The sequence below is a fragment of the Typopeltis vanoorti genome, chromosome 16 (genome assembly GCF_054136105.1).
Source record: "Typopeltis vanoorti isolate ZY-2024b chromosome 16, IOZ_Tvanoo_1.0, whole genome shotgun sequence".
NCBI classification, from domain to species: domain Eukaryota; kingdom Metazoa; phylum Arthropoda; class Arachnida; order Uropygi; family Thelyphonidae; genus Typopeltis; species Typopeltis vanoorti.
Genome location: NC_143564.1, coordinates 47,766,907 through 47,783,366, shown reverse-complemented (window position 1 = coordinate 47,783,366; position 16,460 = coordinate 47,766,907). Strand labels below are relative to the sequence as shown.

Below are 16,460 nucleotides of genomic sequence, written 5' to 3'. Positions count from 1 at the left end.
TTCTTTCCCACTTGAAAATTCCTCTCTTAGGACAATAGCTCCCGGCGAAGGTTTGTCATCAGATCAATGCTTTGCCTGGTGGACTGGCTCCCGTCATCTTTCTTTCAGCCCACTGGCATGACTTCTCCTGAAGTCACGTCCTCGATGGCTTACATCTGACAGATAACCGCTGGGGGTACCAATGGCGACCTACGGATAACTGAGGGGTAACCGATTGACGACTTATGGATAACTGATACTCAATCTTCTGGCCAACGCCTTTTATTCACCTTCTTTCCGATCCCTGCACGAAGATATGGGATCCCGAATATTTTGGTGCGATCCCTTGTTCTTTCCTTGACACTGACCCTTTCTTTGATCTTCTACTACACTCCTTTAATCTTATTTGTTCGGGCAGGGGAAGTGCATCTGAAGTTTGTCGGTCCGTCTGACACTGACCTCGAGTGTTTACAATTGGAACTCACAAACAACTTTCACATATCCTTATAAGGAGCTAACATACAAAGTTTTCTGGTGGCAAGGTATTGCCTTTGTGTAATACATTCTAGAATTTTCCCTTTTAGGGCAGTAAATACAGACAGTCCCTATGGGATTATTTACATTAGCAAACTGTTTTAACTATATACAGATTATTTTTATAACATCCTTGCAGAGCTTGACTTCTGTAAAAATTGATGTAAAGCTTTCTGGCATTATTAAGCTACATCAAATTTTTAGATGTCAGGAATTTGATGATGATAAAAAAAAAACACAAAATTTAACAATTTTAGTAAATTAGGCCTCTGATCATGCTCTTAACACCCTATATCAAACTGGCTGGCAAGGAGAATGCAAATTTAAGGAAGGTGTGAAATTTTGATTAACCATCTAATTTAAACAATAATGATGGCCTAAAACTCCCAAGAATATGGATTATTACATTCAACCCACATAATTTCTCTTTCAAGTTCTCCAACAAATCCTCATTCTAGGAGTCTAAGCAATAATTTCAGCTCTTATTTCATATGTTGGCCACTATCAATACTATTTTTGTTCCAATTTATTTGTAAATAATCTCCAGGAGAAAAAGATTTTTTTTTTTAGTTAATTTATCCCTTTGTAATTTCTAGCCAAACAGATAAAAGGACTAGCTTTGATGTGGTAGGCTTTTTCCAATAGAGGTCAAGCCAGTAGTGTCAATGGTGGACCAAATTAGTGTGTAGCATACTTTGTGCACGGTAATGTAGTCGGTCTCTTTGTATATGTATACTCTAGATGACCTTGATTACTAACTATTATAATAACGGAATTAAGTAAATTATTCGTAGAATTTTCACCTAAGTATCACAGGCATCATCAGTACAGGTCCAAGGCTAATAAACAATAACTGTTATATTCACAAAGCGCCGGGTCTTTCCGGGTCACAAAGTGCATGAAACTGCCCCAAATTTGGGAGACTTTCATTATGAGAACTTCAGCCCAACGGCCAAGACTATCAAATTAGCCCGCAAGAGGGCACCATTAGGACTTTAGGAACAAAATTAGTGTCTTAATTTCTTCCTCATTTGCTTTGTTAGTTCCTGTAGTGCACATACCATATCTTTATGTTCCTGAAGATGACAATGTGACATTGTCAAAATATAGAAGTGATTCATTAAAGTTATCTTTAATTAATTTACTTTATATGCGTTGTTAATTCCGTAAATTAATTACCAGTTATGTCTAACCAACGTATAAGTCTTACCACTAGATGACTTGGATAAAGGATGAAACCAAGAATATAATTTCTTAGCATCTTTAATTTATAGTATAACCAAGTGAAAAAACTTTCAATAACTTCATTCTAATGGTGAACTAAAAGAACATGTAAATACTTCAATTATTTAGGCATAATTTCTAGTGAAGTTATCAAAGTAAACACTTTGATATCTTCACTCCCATTCTGTTTAAAAGACCATTTTCATGGTTTCTTAAACAGAATGGGAGTGAATAGAGTTGAGTACATTGAAATTACAGCTAATGTAACTTTCATCTAACTTAGTAGATTAGAGGAAAGTTAGTATCGAACACCTGTTTGTTGTTTTATTTCCTACCATTCTGGTTCTTGGATGGCAGAAAAATATCCACAAGACTAAGATATAGGCAAACTGATTGCATTTCACTCTTCTATTTCCTTGTATGAGCAAAATGCACAACTGGATAGTTACCAATATATATTAACTATAAACTCCTGATATAATAAAACTAAATAACTTATTATAATCTGGTAAACAGAGAAAAATATAAGCTATCATTTGCTTGACTCCATTTGTGCTTGCTAGCTAGCTACCTACCTCAGTAGTGAGAAACTGAAAAACTATCATAACCATCTTGAAACAGATGTTTTTTAAATTCTTATTTAATGGAATAAAAGCAATTATTAGAAAATGTTTAATTTTCTCATTTAGTACTCTACGTTTTAAAAAAAAAAGTGTGAGAATTAGATATTACAAACCTTGTGAAAGGAATTTTTGGACACCACCAGCATATACAACATAGGGGAGGACCCTGAAGTGGTATTGCTTGACCCTCTATTTTTTGAAGAAACTGTTCTTCTTTAGTAGAATATGCAATTATTAACCAGTGGAATAACACCATAGGAACAGGAAGATAGCTAAATGACAATAACAGCTTTTATTATTATATAGCTAAAACAATTTTTAATAATTCGATAGATAAAACAACACTAAAGAAATCATTTCAATTATGTTACTTCCTAATATTAGGACAGATATAATTTATGTTAAAGATACCAAGAAATTTTATATACTTGGTTTTAATCCTTTTCCCAAGTACGCAAAACAAAGTTTTGCATCTGAAATATATTCACGTCTGAGCTGCTTGTATATAAAGGCTAATGACTTCGTATAACTTGCTTTAGTATGTATCCTATAATGCAAAGTGCACCCACCCCTTTTCAGGCATGTATGATGTAATGCATAATGGGAAGGGCCACTACCCAGACTGGTTTCGACCTATATTGAGGTCTCTTCGGTGGGAGCCAGACCTGGGAGAGAGATACCGAGGTTGAAGTAATGCAGAAGGCATACAAATCTCATATACAAGTAGACAAAAGGTGCTTGACCTTAATAAAAATCTCTGGATGAGAGAAAGATGTGGAAAGTTTTTTACCTTGGGTGTAAAATACGTTAAAAATAAAAAGAAATTTTATATACGTGGTTTTAATCCTTTTCCCAAGTAAGCAAAACAAAGTTTTGCATGTGAAATATATTCATGTCTGAGCTACTTGTATATAGAGGCTAATGACTTCATATCACTTGCCTTAGTATGTATCCATTAATGCAAATCACACCACCTTTTCGGGTGTGTATGACGCAAAGCATTATATAGAGGCTAATGACTTCATATCACTTGCCTTAGTATACAAGTAGCTCAGACACAAATATATTTCATGAGCAAAACTTTGCTTTGCTTACTTGGGAAAAGGATTAAAACCGATTATATAAAATTTCTTTTGTATCTTTAATGTATTTTACACCCAAGGTAAAAAACTTTCCACATCTTTCTTTCATCCAGAGATTTTTTATTACGGTCAAGCACCTTTTGTTCTACTTGTATATGAGATTTATATGCCTTCTACATTACTTCAACCTTGGAATCTCTCCCAGGTCTGGCTCCCACTGAAGAGACCTCAATAAAGGTCGAAACCACTCTGGGTAGTGGCCCTTCCCATTATGCATTGCATCATACACACACAAAAAGGGGGTGTGCTTTGCATTATGGGATACATATTAAGGCAAGTGATATGAAGTCATTAGCCTCTATATACAAGTAGCTCAGACGTGAATATATTTCACGTGCAAAACTTTGCTTTGCTTACTTGGGAAAAGGATTAAAACCAAGTTTATAAAATTTCTTGGTATCTTTAATGTATTTTACACCCAAGGTAAAAAACTTTCCACAGATATAATTTATCCCCAAGTCTTCAAAGAATCCTCCTGAAAGAACATACTAATTACAATTCTTCATAAAAGGTGATATAAGTCGCACAAATGTATCCTAGTACTTTTATATTAAACTGAAATTTACATTACTGAGTTACAAGAATTAGAAAGTTGAAAATAATACCTTATGGGAAAATATCAGTTCATTCCAAAAGTAATGTTGTTTTTTATACTGGACTTGTTCAATTGTATCTCAACTTGTCTAAACATGAATTTTTAAAGCTTTATAAGTACCGCTAAGCTGAGGCAGCCTCATTCTAAAAAATTCCACCTCACAAAAACATCATACATAAGTTATTATTTAAATAACCCTTTATTACTATGAAGAGCACATTAGGCACATCATGCTTCATGAGTTCAAAAAAAAGCAACAATGCTGCTAACACTGTAAAAAATGTGCAAGAAGTGTATGGTGATAATGTTTTCAATATGCAAAAGTGCCAGCGATGGTTCCAAAAATTTCAACAAAGGGACTTTAGCTTGAAAGACTTCCTTCGCTCTGGGGAGCTCTGTCTCTCTCAATAATGACATGTTGAAAAGCGCTATTGCACGAAATGCCAATGCAACAGTTCAAGATTTAGCAAAAGATCTTAATTCATCGTCATCAACCATCCATCGCCATTTGCAAGAACTTGGAATAGTGGAATAGTGTCTAAGCTTGGCAAGTGAATTCCTCACGAACTGATGAACAACAATCCTTCGATTGTTGTTCATCAGAAGAGAGCGCATCAACATCTGCACTGCTCTTCATTCTCAATTTTTGAGTCATGTAGTCACCAGTGATGAAAAGTGGATACTTTACAAAAATATCAAGTGCTGAATGGGAAACAGGCTAAACCTCAGCCAAAACAAGACCTTCACCCTTAGAAGGTTTTGTTAAGTGTTTGGTGGGATATGGCTGGTATACACTTTGAACTCTAGCTACAAAACCAAACAATCACAGCTGAATTAGACTGTGAACAACTCGATCAATTAAATAAAAAATTGAAAGAAAACAGGTGTTCTCTGGTCAATCAAAAGGGTGTTGTTTTTTCACCATGATAACACATGCCCTCATAATGCAAGAATCACCTGTACCAAGATTGAGGAACTCAGCTGGGAAAAAGCTTCCCCATCCTCCGTATTCTCCTAATCTTGCACCTTCAGATTACCACTTATTTCGAAGTTTGCAACATTTCATTAATGAAAAACAATAGGATACATTAGAGGCAATGAAATTGAACCTATGCAACTTCTTTGCCTCCAAACCTCCTGAATTCTATAGAAATGACACTATGAAGCTTTCACAATGTTGGAAGAGCGTTATTGATTCAAATGGAGAATATATACTTGATTAAATTAGCAAGTGATTTATCTTTTTATCATGCCTGATAAAAGTATGTGCAATTTTGAAGAGTGCTTGTTCAAATATTTTTATTTATCATTTTCCAATAAAGTATTCTTTTTACTTTCTAATTCTTGTATGTACTTTCATATCAAAGTTTATTTTAGGTTTTATTCATCTTTTTATATCTTGGATTTTATTGATTACCTTGGATTATTCAGTACTTTTTAAAATCTTGGATACAGTTTATACTTTATCTTTTTATATCTTAGACTTTATCAAGAATTTCTATAATTTGGTTCTTAATTTATTACCTTTATATCTTGAGTTTTACTCTGTTTTTATACCATTGGTTTTTTATTCAGTACTTCTATATCTCAGTTTTTATGCATTTCTTGTCCATCTTACTTCATATCCAAGGTTTTATTCATTACTCTTTCACATCTCTAATCTTACTAATTACTTCTCAAAAGATTTATCCTTAATTTAAATGTAATTTAAATTACACAATTAATCTAGTTTTCATACTGTTTTTGTATATCTAGAGTTAATACTACCAACTTAAGGTATCTGATACTGCTATTTACACTAATCATTAAAAGAGATGCCTACTTTTCACCAATATAGTTTCAATCACATTTCATGTCATAATCATAAGTCAACCATAGTCAAAAACATCTGGTCAGAGAAATGACTGCATTCAGATAGGTCCACATGTGGTGAGTAGTAGATTAACCCCTCCCACACACATACCCTCCCAGATATGGAAGGTAACTGTGAGATAAGCAGGGTAACCTGACAAGCAGTTGTGGACCAACAACATTGACATCAGGGATGGTGAAGCCACTGGCAAGGCCTCTCAAAATAAAATGCCACAGAACCCTAAGACAATGTGATAAGATGTGCTATGCTGACATTAAATAAGCATGTCCCTGGGGACATGATGTTACCTGATAATGAACTGTAGTAGCTGTTCTGAGGTAAGTTGCAGCTGCACAGACATCTTCATCCTCTATTTTGGGGAGTGATGGTAGCCTGCACTGGCACCTAGCTAGGAAGAAGTAACTTCTGATTAATAACCTCACCTCACCTCAGGGGTTCAAATGTCAATAATGGTATCCTAGACACCACAAGAAATGAGCACACACACACACCATCAAAATAGACACGTTGGCTTGAACATCACCCAGATCATTAAGGTTCACATCCATAGCTTAGTCAAGAGGGATATGTTCAAAAAGTCCACTCCAGCTTCCAAATCATTTCAAACACCTTAAAAATTAATGAAAATAACCAAACAAGAATATTGGGAACTGCCTGACTATCCTCTAGCTGAACATCAAGGGACTTATCAAAAATAAATATAAAAACAGAGGAAAACTTTTTTTCTAAGTGTCATGTCATAAGCATCTTCAGTACAGGATTATAGAACAGTAACTAAACAATAACAAACAATTCTAAAAATGGCACCTAAGCAGCTAATAGAGCTTCCTTAGCTCATATCCCTTGCACATAATGGGTATGAGACCAGCTAACTCACTTTGGTCTTTTTCGACTAAAGGTGAGTTAGCTGGTCTCATAAGGAGGTAGAGGATTTTTTTCACCTGGAAACTCAGGTTTTTCATTCCTTCGAACAGGCAAACTGGCCCGTGAACACACATGGATCTACAGTCATAAAATACATACTTGATCCATCACTTGGAGATCTCAATCAGTCCTAATGGATAGTTGAAGAACAGGGGTGAGAACCCATATGAATTAAAAAAAAAAGCAGCTAATGTAAGATAACTAAATTAGGTCAATAATTTCCTAACTTAAAAAAAAAGACATATATACATATACATAAATAAAGTCAGGACAGATCAGCAGATTTAAAAAGTACTAGTACTTTACTTTATTATCCTAACTTAAACAGATCATCAGATCTGTTTAAATTAGGATAATGAAGCAAAGTTTCACACATTTCTTAATAAAGATGTTCTATGAATAAATGATTTTTATGAAGGACTCTTGTCTAGTTCCATCTGCACAAAGTTGTCTGTGCAGATATCATGCTCAGCAAGTCCAGACTGTGTGAAACTCTGACGAAGTGCCATATCATCCACATATCTATACCAATGCATAAGTCTAGGTGGAATATTATCAAAGATATGGTATCAAAGTAGTCCATAAAGATGTTGAAAGTTTTTCCACTTGGTTATACTATAAATTAAAGATGCCAAGAAATTATATTCTTGGTTTAATCCTTTATCCAAGTGCAAGCAAACAAAGTTTACACGTGAAGTAATGTCACAACTGCACACCTTGTACAGGGTGTTCGGGATAAATTTGACATATTTATAATTAATTATATTTTTCCGTAAGTTACATGTATTAACACACACTTCTCTTCATTTAAAAGTTTGGACCCTTCTTCATTCATATACAAGATGTCAGAAAGGATGGATAGCTGGAACCCACCTGAATCATGGAAGAGAATAACTTGTCATGATGATTCATGCCCGCCATCAAAATAAGGATATTACGACTGCTGCCCAATGCTCCCTGAATACAGTAAAAACAATCAGGCATGAACTAGAGACTTGCAATGGTGACTACGAGGATGTAGCAAGAAGAAAGATCCCTAGCAGACGATCTGATTGCGTTCGTACAGCAGAATTCCTCGCAAATCTGCAGGAACAGGTGTTGAAGAACCCTGGCATTGGAATTCGGGCTTTGTTCGTGGAGTTGCTAACTGTAGTCAAGCCCTGGATAACAAGGGTAGCCAATGGTAGGCCGTATGTATGGCAGCAGGATTCGGCCCCTTGCCACACCTCTGGGAAAAGTCAAAAATGGTTGCTGAAAATTTCTACAACTTCACCAGTCCAAATGTTTGGCCTCCAAACTCCCCAGACCTTAACCCCATGGATTATTTTGTATGGGGCGCAGTTGAAAAAGACACCAATCGCACTTCCAGTAATACAAAAGCCCAGTTAATGGATAAAATTAAAACAGTTTTTGCGGCCCTTCCCAGGGAGACTGTAGCATCAGCTTGTTCGAGGTTCCGAAGCAGAATTGAAGCTGTGATCGATGCTAATGGTGGTTATTTTGAGTAAATCTTGTTGATAGTATTGTAATTAACTCTGCCTGTAATGTTTTTTTGTCAATTCATTAAATTTAATAGATACAAAGAAGATTTTCTTTTTCCTTACGAAACTGTCAAATTTATCCTGAACACCCTGTATATAGATCCTAATGACTTCACATCACCTGCCTTAGTATCCCATAATGCAAAAGTATATATCTTTACAGACATGTATAATGCTATGCATTATGAGAAGGGTCACTACCCAGACCAGTTTCAACTTTCATTGAGGTCTCATCAGTTGGAACTAGACCCAGAAGTGATACCAAGGTAGAAGTAATGCAAAACTCATATTTCCATATACAAATAGCTAAAAGATATCACACCTTATTACTTAAATACTCTGGATTAGAGATAGATGTAATGCATCTATCTCTAAATCCATCTAGAAATGCATCTTTAATTTATAGTATAACCAAGCAGAAAAAACTTTCAACATCTATCTCTAATCCAGAGTATTTTAGTAATAAGGTGCGACACCATTTGGCTACATTGAAGTAATGCAGAAGTCATATAGAAATATGACTTCTGCATTACTTCAACCTTGGTATCACTTCTGGGTCTGGCTCCCACTGATGAGACCTCAATAAAGGTCAAAACTGGTCTGTTTAGTGACCCTTCCCATAATGCATAGCATTATACATGTCAGTAAGGATATGTGTTTTGCATTATGGGATACTAGGCAAGTGATTTGAAGTCATTAGCCCCCCCCCTCTCTCTCTCTCTCTCTCTCTCTCTATATATATATATATATATATATATATATATACACACATATATATATATGAGTTGCCCAGTTGTGAGGTTATCTGATGTGCAAACTTTGTTTGCTTGCACTTGGATAAAGGATTAAACCAAGAATATAATTTCTTGGTATCTTTAATTTATAGTCCATAAAGACAGGGCAATAGTAGGAGAAATGGGATTGTCCATCACTGTGCCTTTGATATGTTGATATAATTTGTTTTTTAAGGAAAAATAACCAGAATGTATAAAAAAAAAAATCAAATAGTTTAACACCATTTGAAGGAAATTCTTCTTGAAGTAATAAAGGTGTCTGATAAAGGAATATTAGTAAAGAAGGATACGATATCTAAATTGACCATAATATCAAAAGTGTCCACATAAAGATAAAAAATTTGATTTTTAAAATGCAAAGTGTTTTTTATATACATTCTTCTAGTCGAAGTAGCAAGTACTGATTGGATCAGAATTTAGGTTTTTACGAGTTTTCCTCCATTTTTATATTTATTTTGATTATGGCAACTCACCATATTCCATTATTGAATCAAGGGATTTACTAGATCAAAATCAGAAGTACTAAATAATATCCTTACCAGGCACAAAGTGGACAATGTTGCTCTACAAGAAACTCACTATATCTCTCAAGACAATATTACCATCCCTGGCTATATCCTTCTCACTGATAAACCTGATGACTCTGGTTTTCCTGCAAAACTTACAATGTATATAAGCCTCCTCTATTACACTGGCCATGCCCTGCACTTCCTCAGCCAGTCCACACCAGCATCATCCTCAGGGATTTTCACTTGCATTGTAAATTATGGGCAGGGGTTGACAAATTATGCAAACCCTGCTCGTTATGCAAAAATTTTACTTACCCAAGGTCACCCAGTATTTTAATGACGTCTCAATAAGTCAATAGGAGTTCCACAAAATGATCAGTGCTGCACCATAGTTGGAGAAGTAATTTATTTAGAATTTCATTAAATAAAAAATATTTTAAATTTGTTCATTCTGCAAAATATACTCACCATAGGTGAGATGGCGAGCATATATGTCGAGCCCAAGTTATGGGGATATAATAATGACAACCAGGCCTGCAATTCACAGACTGGATGTTAAAATCAGCCACTGCATATTCTATAACAAAAGCAACCTGAAAGATAGGGATCAAAAGACTATCCCTGATTTCTGCTTTACCACCACTAACACGAAGGAACTCTTTTCATCTCATTCTATCATTACTGTCTGCTTATTCCCACAGGTAGCACAAATCCTGGCTAATTACTATATGACTTAAAATACCCCAGAATAAATAACTTCCAACATTTGCTCTCTATGGAGTCAGACTTATCACAGGAGGTACACACTATTGCAAAAATGCTCATCTTCTTCTTCTTCTTCTTCTTCTGCAGCTTCTCCCACTTAAGTGGGGTCACTGTTTATTATGAGTCTCCTCCACACCTTCCTGTCTTGGGCTGTCACCACATCCAAGTTCTTCATCTTCAAGTCCTCTTCTACCAGCTCCCTCCATCTCTTCTTTGGCCGCCCACGCTTCCGCCTTCCTTGCACATCCATCTGCATGACCCTTCTTCCCACATATTCGTCCTCCCTCCTCATCACATGACCAAACCATCTCAACCTTGCCTCCTGTATTTTTGCTCCTAAGTTCGTAACTTTCACTGTTCCCCTGACATAGTCATTTCTCAGATGATCCTTTCTGGTCACACCGCACATCCACCTAAGCATTCTCATCTCTGCTACTTCCATCCTGCTAATGTTATTTTTCCTGTTATTTTTGCAAAAATGCTCATCCAACCGTGCTTTAAACTGATTCAATGTGATGATTCATTAAACTGATTAATTCACAACACACTCAAGCAATGCATTCCACTCACCAATCACTCTCCATGCAAAGAACCTACTCCTCTGCTCACACCCTCCTTATACAGTTTCCAGTGATGCCCTCTTGTTCTACCCCCCACCTCTCCCATTCTATGAAAAATCCCTTCCATGTCGACCCAATAACAACCCCTGACTAGCTTATACGTCTCAATCACCCCCCCCCCATCTTCCTCTTATTCACGAGGCTCTGCAACTTACATTCTCTCAATCTGTCCTCGAACTCCACATTCCAAAGACCAATGACCACCTTCGTGAATCTTCTCTGGACCCCTTCAAACATATTCTCATCACCATAAAAACCTGGCAACCAAATCTGTGCACAATAATCCATATGAGGCCTGATCAAGGCCTTATACACTGGCACTGTAGGCTATCTATTTCTGCATGTCAGGATCCTCTGCATCACTGCCATTATCTGATGTGACGTCTTCACAGCTTGTGCAATGTGGCCCCTGAATTTCAGTTCCTTGTCTACCATTACTCCTGGATCTCTCATCTCCTCTATTTCTGTTAAAGTTTCCCCACCAAGTGTATACTTTGCATCCCATCATTGCTTACCAAATCTCAAAATCTTACACTTTACAAGATCAAACTGACAATTCCGCTTACCTGCCCATGCTCTCCAATTGGAAAATAAAGGTTTATATGAATTCACAAAAAAAGCAAAAAAAATTATCCTACATGATAGATTAAATCAAGGATGTGTCTTTGTCCCAGCTCTATTCAACCTGTACACAAGTAACATCCCTCCAACAGCCAGTCAAAAGTTTATCTACAATGATAATATCACAATCACCACCTGAGACAATGCCTTATAAATCCTTAAAGAAACAATGAGCAAAGATCGATCTGCAAAACTACTTTGAAAGCTGGATACTAGACCCTAACCCTAGTAAAAACTGTTGTACCAGATTTCCCTCTAAATAACAATGGGGAAGGGGCTCATAGAAAAATTAAAAATAAGCCTCTGCAACAGGACTAATCCACAAAAGTAACCCTTGATATCTTAGTGTCACATTTGATTGCAGCCTCACATACCAACAACGTTTAGAAAAAAAACTAAGTTAAAGATATGCCACGAACATCATCATAAATAAGCTCATAGGCACAACTTTGGGTTGTGATGCTTTGACTGTCAGAACAACAGTCTTGGCTCTGGTCATACTAGTGGCAGAAGATTGCACTCCAGTTTGGAGCGAAGTCACCACATGAGACTTGTAAACACACAGCTCAAAAGAACAATGAGAATGAACTCTGACACTTTAAGATCTACTCCTCCCATATGGTTGCTTGTTCTCTTCCGCATCACTCCATGCTTCAGAAGAAAAGATGCTACCATCAAAGAAATAAATAAAATGTAAGATATCTCTCCACCTCACCTCTAGATCTCCAATCTGGCTTGTGGAAATACCAGATGATGGTCCCAGCACTGGGACCTGGTGCAGACTATGCATCATATCACTGGAGGCCTCTGGAACATGAGGCCTCCAGTGATATGATGATCTAATCTCCAAAATAATGCAAATGATTGGTTAACTGAATTGTCAATCTGTATATACGAGGGTGGTCCAAAAAGTTCTCAGCCTCAACCATAGATGGCAACACTATCAGCATTTCACATGGATGCTAAACATAAGCATCCATGTGAAATTGCAAGTCATTCTATCAAGTAGTTTGTTTTATACAGCTGTCTGAAGCAAAAGTGTTGTCTGTATCCCTTGAAATGGATAAAATTGAGTATCATGCAGTTATAAAATTCTTTGTAAAACAAGGTTTAACGCCAAACGAAATTCATTCAAAGTCCATAAAAGTTTATGGGCACTCTTCTCCTTTGTTTTTGACAATTAAGAAATGGGCTGCCGAGTTTAAACATGGCCGTACCAGCCTTGAAGATGATCCACATGAAGGACGTCCAAAAAGTGTAATAACACCAGAAATCATTGATCAAGTGCACAATAAGGTACTGGATGACCAGCGGGTCAAAGTGCATGAAATTGCTGAGACTATAGGCATTTCAAAAGCATATGTAGGATATATTTTGAATGAAGAATTACAAATGAAAAAGCTTTGCACAAGATGGGTGCCATGCTTGCTCACGGCAGATCAAAAATGCACTCACATGAAAATCTCTGAACAGTGCTCGGAGTGTTTTAACAAGAATAAAACTCATTTTGTACGTCAATTTATTACTATAGATGAGACTTCAATTCACCATTACACACCAGAATCCAAACAACAGTCAAAACAGTGGACAGAAGCCAGTTGTTCAGTGCCAAAGAAGACAAAGTTGGTTCCATCACCATTAAAGGTCATGGAATCAGTATTTTGGTATGCTGAAGGCATTTTGTTTATTAATTATCTTGAAAAGGGTAAGATAATAACTGGGGAATATTATTGTGATCTTTTAACCAGACTAGATGAAAAAATTCGTGAGAGAAGACCCAGTTTGTAGAATAAAAAAAATCATCTTTCATCAGGACAATGCACCTATCCACGGTGTTTGGCAATGGGAAAAATTAAGGGATCTGCACTATGAATTGTTGGAACATCTGCCCTATTCCCCAGATTTGGCTCCCTCTGACTTCTATCTCTTCCCAAAACTAAAACTCTTCCTCGCTGATCAGCATTTTTTCGAATCAAGAGGTGATTGCAGCTGTAGAGGGATATTTTGCAGATCTTATTGAGAGCCACTACAGGGACGGGATAATGGCACTGGAATAAATGTATTAGTCTTGAGGGAGATTATGTTGAAAAATAAAAATAATTTTGAAATTATAAATTAGTTTTTTCATTGTTAGGCCAAGAACTTTTCAGACCACCCTAGTAGTTTGTGCATTCATTTCTTGTATTTTTACCCATATGTTAAATAATAAATCAATAAGCCAGATGCAACTGATTAAAATGGGCACTCCAAAACATTAAAAAAACTTACTTATATTGGCTAGCTAATAGTGCTCAAGTGGGTTACCAAATGACATTTGACAATGGTGGTAAAAAATTTCACCAGATTCCTATTTTATTTTTAATGTCTGGTATGAAGATAATGTTTTACCTAATCAGATCACTGCAGTTAAAAAAAAAAAAAACTGCCTCAAAATACACAAATATTTCTTAAAAAATACGAAAAAATTATCGAAAATAGAAATCACTTCCAATTCACAACCACTTTACCAACATTCGGCATAAATGACAACTTAAATAACTTACATTTGAGTTTCAGTTTGTTTGTTTTTTAAACCAGACAACCTACACACAGCAGAAGGAATCAATGTATATCATTCCTTCTGCTATATGTACTTTTGTATTGACTGATATTTCCCTTTCTTTTGAACTTCTCTGGCATTAGGCTGGGTTGCATATCACTATATACATCATTCGTCGGCTATCGGCATTACTTTCCTCATTCTGAAAGTCACTGTGAGTCATCCTTCCATAGTTTAATATCTACATCTCCAAGTAGTTCCCTATTTTCCAATTCTGTTGACAACTGAAGAAAACCTGAGACGTTTACAGTAAGTAATGATTTAATGCAAATCTTCAATGTACCAACCAGACTACTAGACATTCCTCTCCATTCACCCTATACAACTTCTTAGCCAGTTCTTCTAAATGTAATGTTGCGATAACATCCCCTCCTAGTAACTCAGACTATAATCTTGTACAAGTTTCATCTACTATACATTATCCTCCCTTCAGCCACAGGGAATGATGTTTAGAAACTGGCTTATATTTCACTAGATTTCAAACCAGCATCTTCAGAGCTAATAACATGTTACAGTTTACACATGACAATGAGTAAGTAAAACAATTCAAACTGTAATGGACAAAAGATATCTATCTAGATCTCCTTCCCTGCCTTTCCCACCCATAGGTTTACAAAATTCAGTGTACCTGCAACCTTCTGTACATAGGGGAAATAGTGCACACCATCCCAATAAGAAAAGACAAACACCACATTAATTTCCTCCATTGTCAGACCATGCACTTTAAACATGTCACAGAATCAACTGGAAATGCAACAAGTCCCTATACTGCACCAAAACCTGGTTTGAATAAAGTTCAAGGAAGCTTGTGAGATGCTGAAACATCATCTGAATCTAAACAGGAATGGAATTGTAATTCCAAGAATCTGAAGGACCCATCCTTCAGATTCTTCAGAAAGAGATGTGTTTAATGTAGTTCCGCTATAAAACTTTATTTTTATTTATTTAGAGATTTTCCCCACCCTATCATCAGTATATTCTTATACTGATATGTATAAAAAATTTATTTTGTTAAATTATATTTTTGTATATTCTTTTATTAATATTTTTCCCACCAGAGATAAGGCTAGGGTAAACAGTTAAAGCATTTAAATTTATCTTACTTTTGTGTAATGTCATGTAGCTTGTGTCCTGTGTGTATGCATGTTTTCCTGATGATGACTTTGAAACAGAGGTCAAAACGTCAAGTGTTATTTTCTTAATTATAAGTAATTACTCCAACACGTGTGTGTTTGTCTCCATAAATTCTTCACTATGAATGCTGACCACTACGTAACCCTAAAAGAAAAAAGATATCTAGACAAAAAACTATCAAAACAAAACAAAAAAAAAAAAAGATTACAACCCTCTTTATGTTGTAAAAAATATATATATAAAAAAAGGAGTATTAGAGTTGCATAGGAGTTGATCTTCGGATAACAGTCAACCAAATTTTTAGCAATAAATGCAGCCCTACTTATTCAGGTTATTAGGAGAATGCTTCACAGAGTCAGTAATGGCTATGAAGCATTCTCCTAAACTTAACAAGTATGGCTGCATTAATTTGCCAAAAATATCAGAAACTGTTATCCTAGGATCAACTCCTACACAATTGTAATACTTTTTTTACAACATCAGAGGGCACCAAATTAGGACCTTAGATATTTTGTCCATTAAAATTCAAATTGTACTTACTCATCGTTGATGTAAAATGTAACATGTTGCTAATTCTGAAGATGCTGGTTTGAAATCCAGTAAAATATGTCAGTTAATACACATTATAATTTAGTCTGTTTGCTGTTGTAATACCATTAAAATAAGTTATGAATAACATCCAACACCTAATCTTGTTAATTAGATTGAATTCACTTTCGCATTTCAGAAGTAGCAAGTGGGGTGGGATGAATCTAAGATTTCTAATCTTCCCTTCCATGGTCACACTACTATTTCCACTCTCTGATGTACATGCTTGCTCTGATAAAGTTAAGAAAAATCATCTATAGTGAAATGGTCTTCATTTCCCACTCCTTTCAATATTATCAAAGCCATGGTTTTCAGAGAAAAACCATGGTGGCTTTTACAGGATAGGAATCTGTAACTACCAAAGCAGTTAAAAAGGGAATATGGCAAGTGCCTTA

The 16,460-nt window shown here is 35.8% G+C and overlaps 1 protein-coding gene across 1 annotated transcript in view; it reads right to left on the bottom strand.

Annotated features, from left to right (window-relative positions):
- The window catches only part of LOC150098002 (organic solute transporter subunit alpha), a 190,179-nt gene that overhangs the window by 81,392 nt on the left and 92,327 nt on the right, over positions 1-16,460 (bottom strand). The window contains exon 5 of the mRNA XM_090405982.1: positions 2,474-2,632. Coding sequence (XP_090262108.1) covers positions 2,474-2,632 — 159 coding nt within the window. The remainder of the gene's footprint in view (positions 1-2,473; positions 2,633-16,460) is intronic.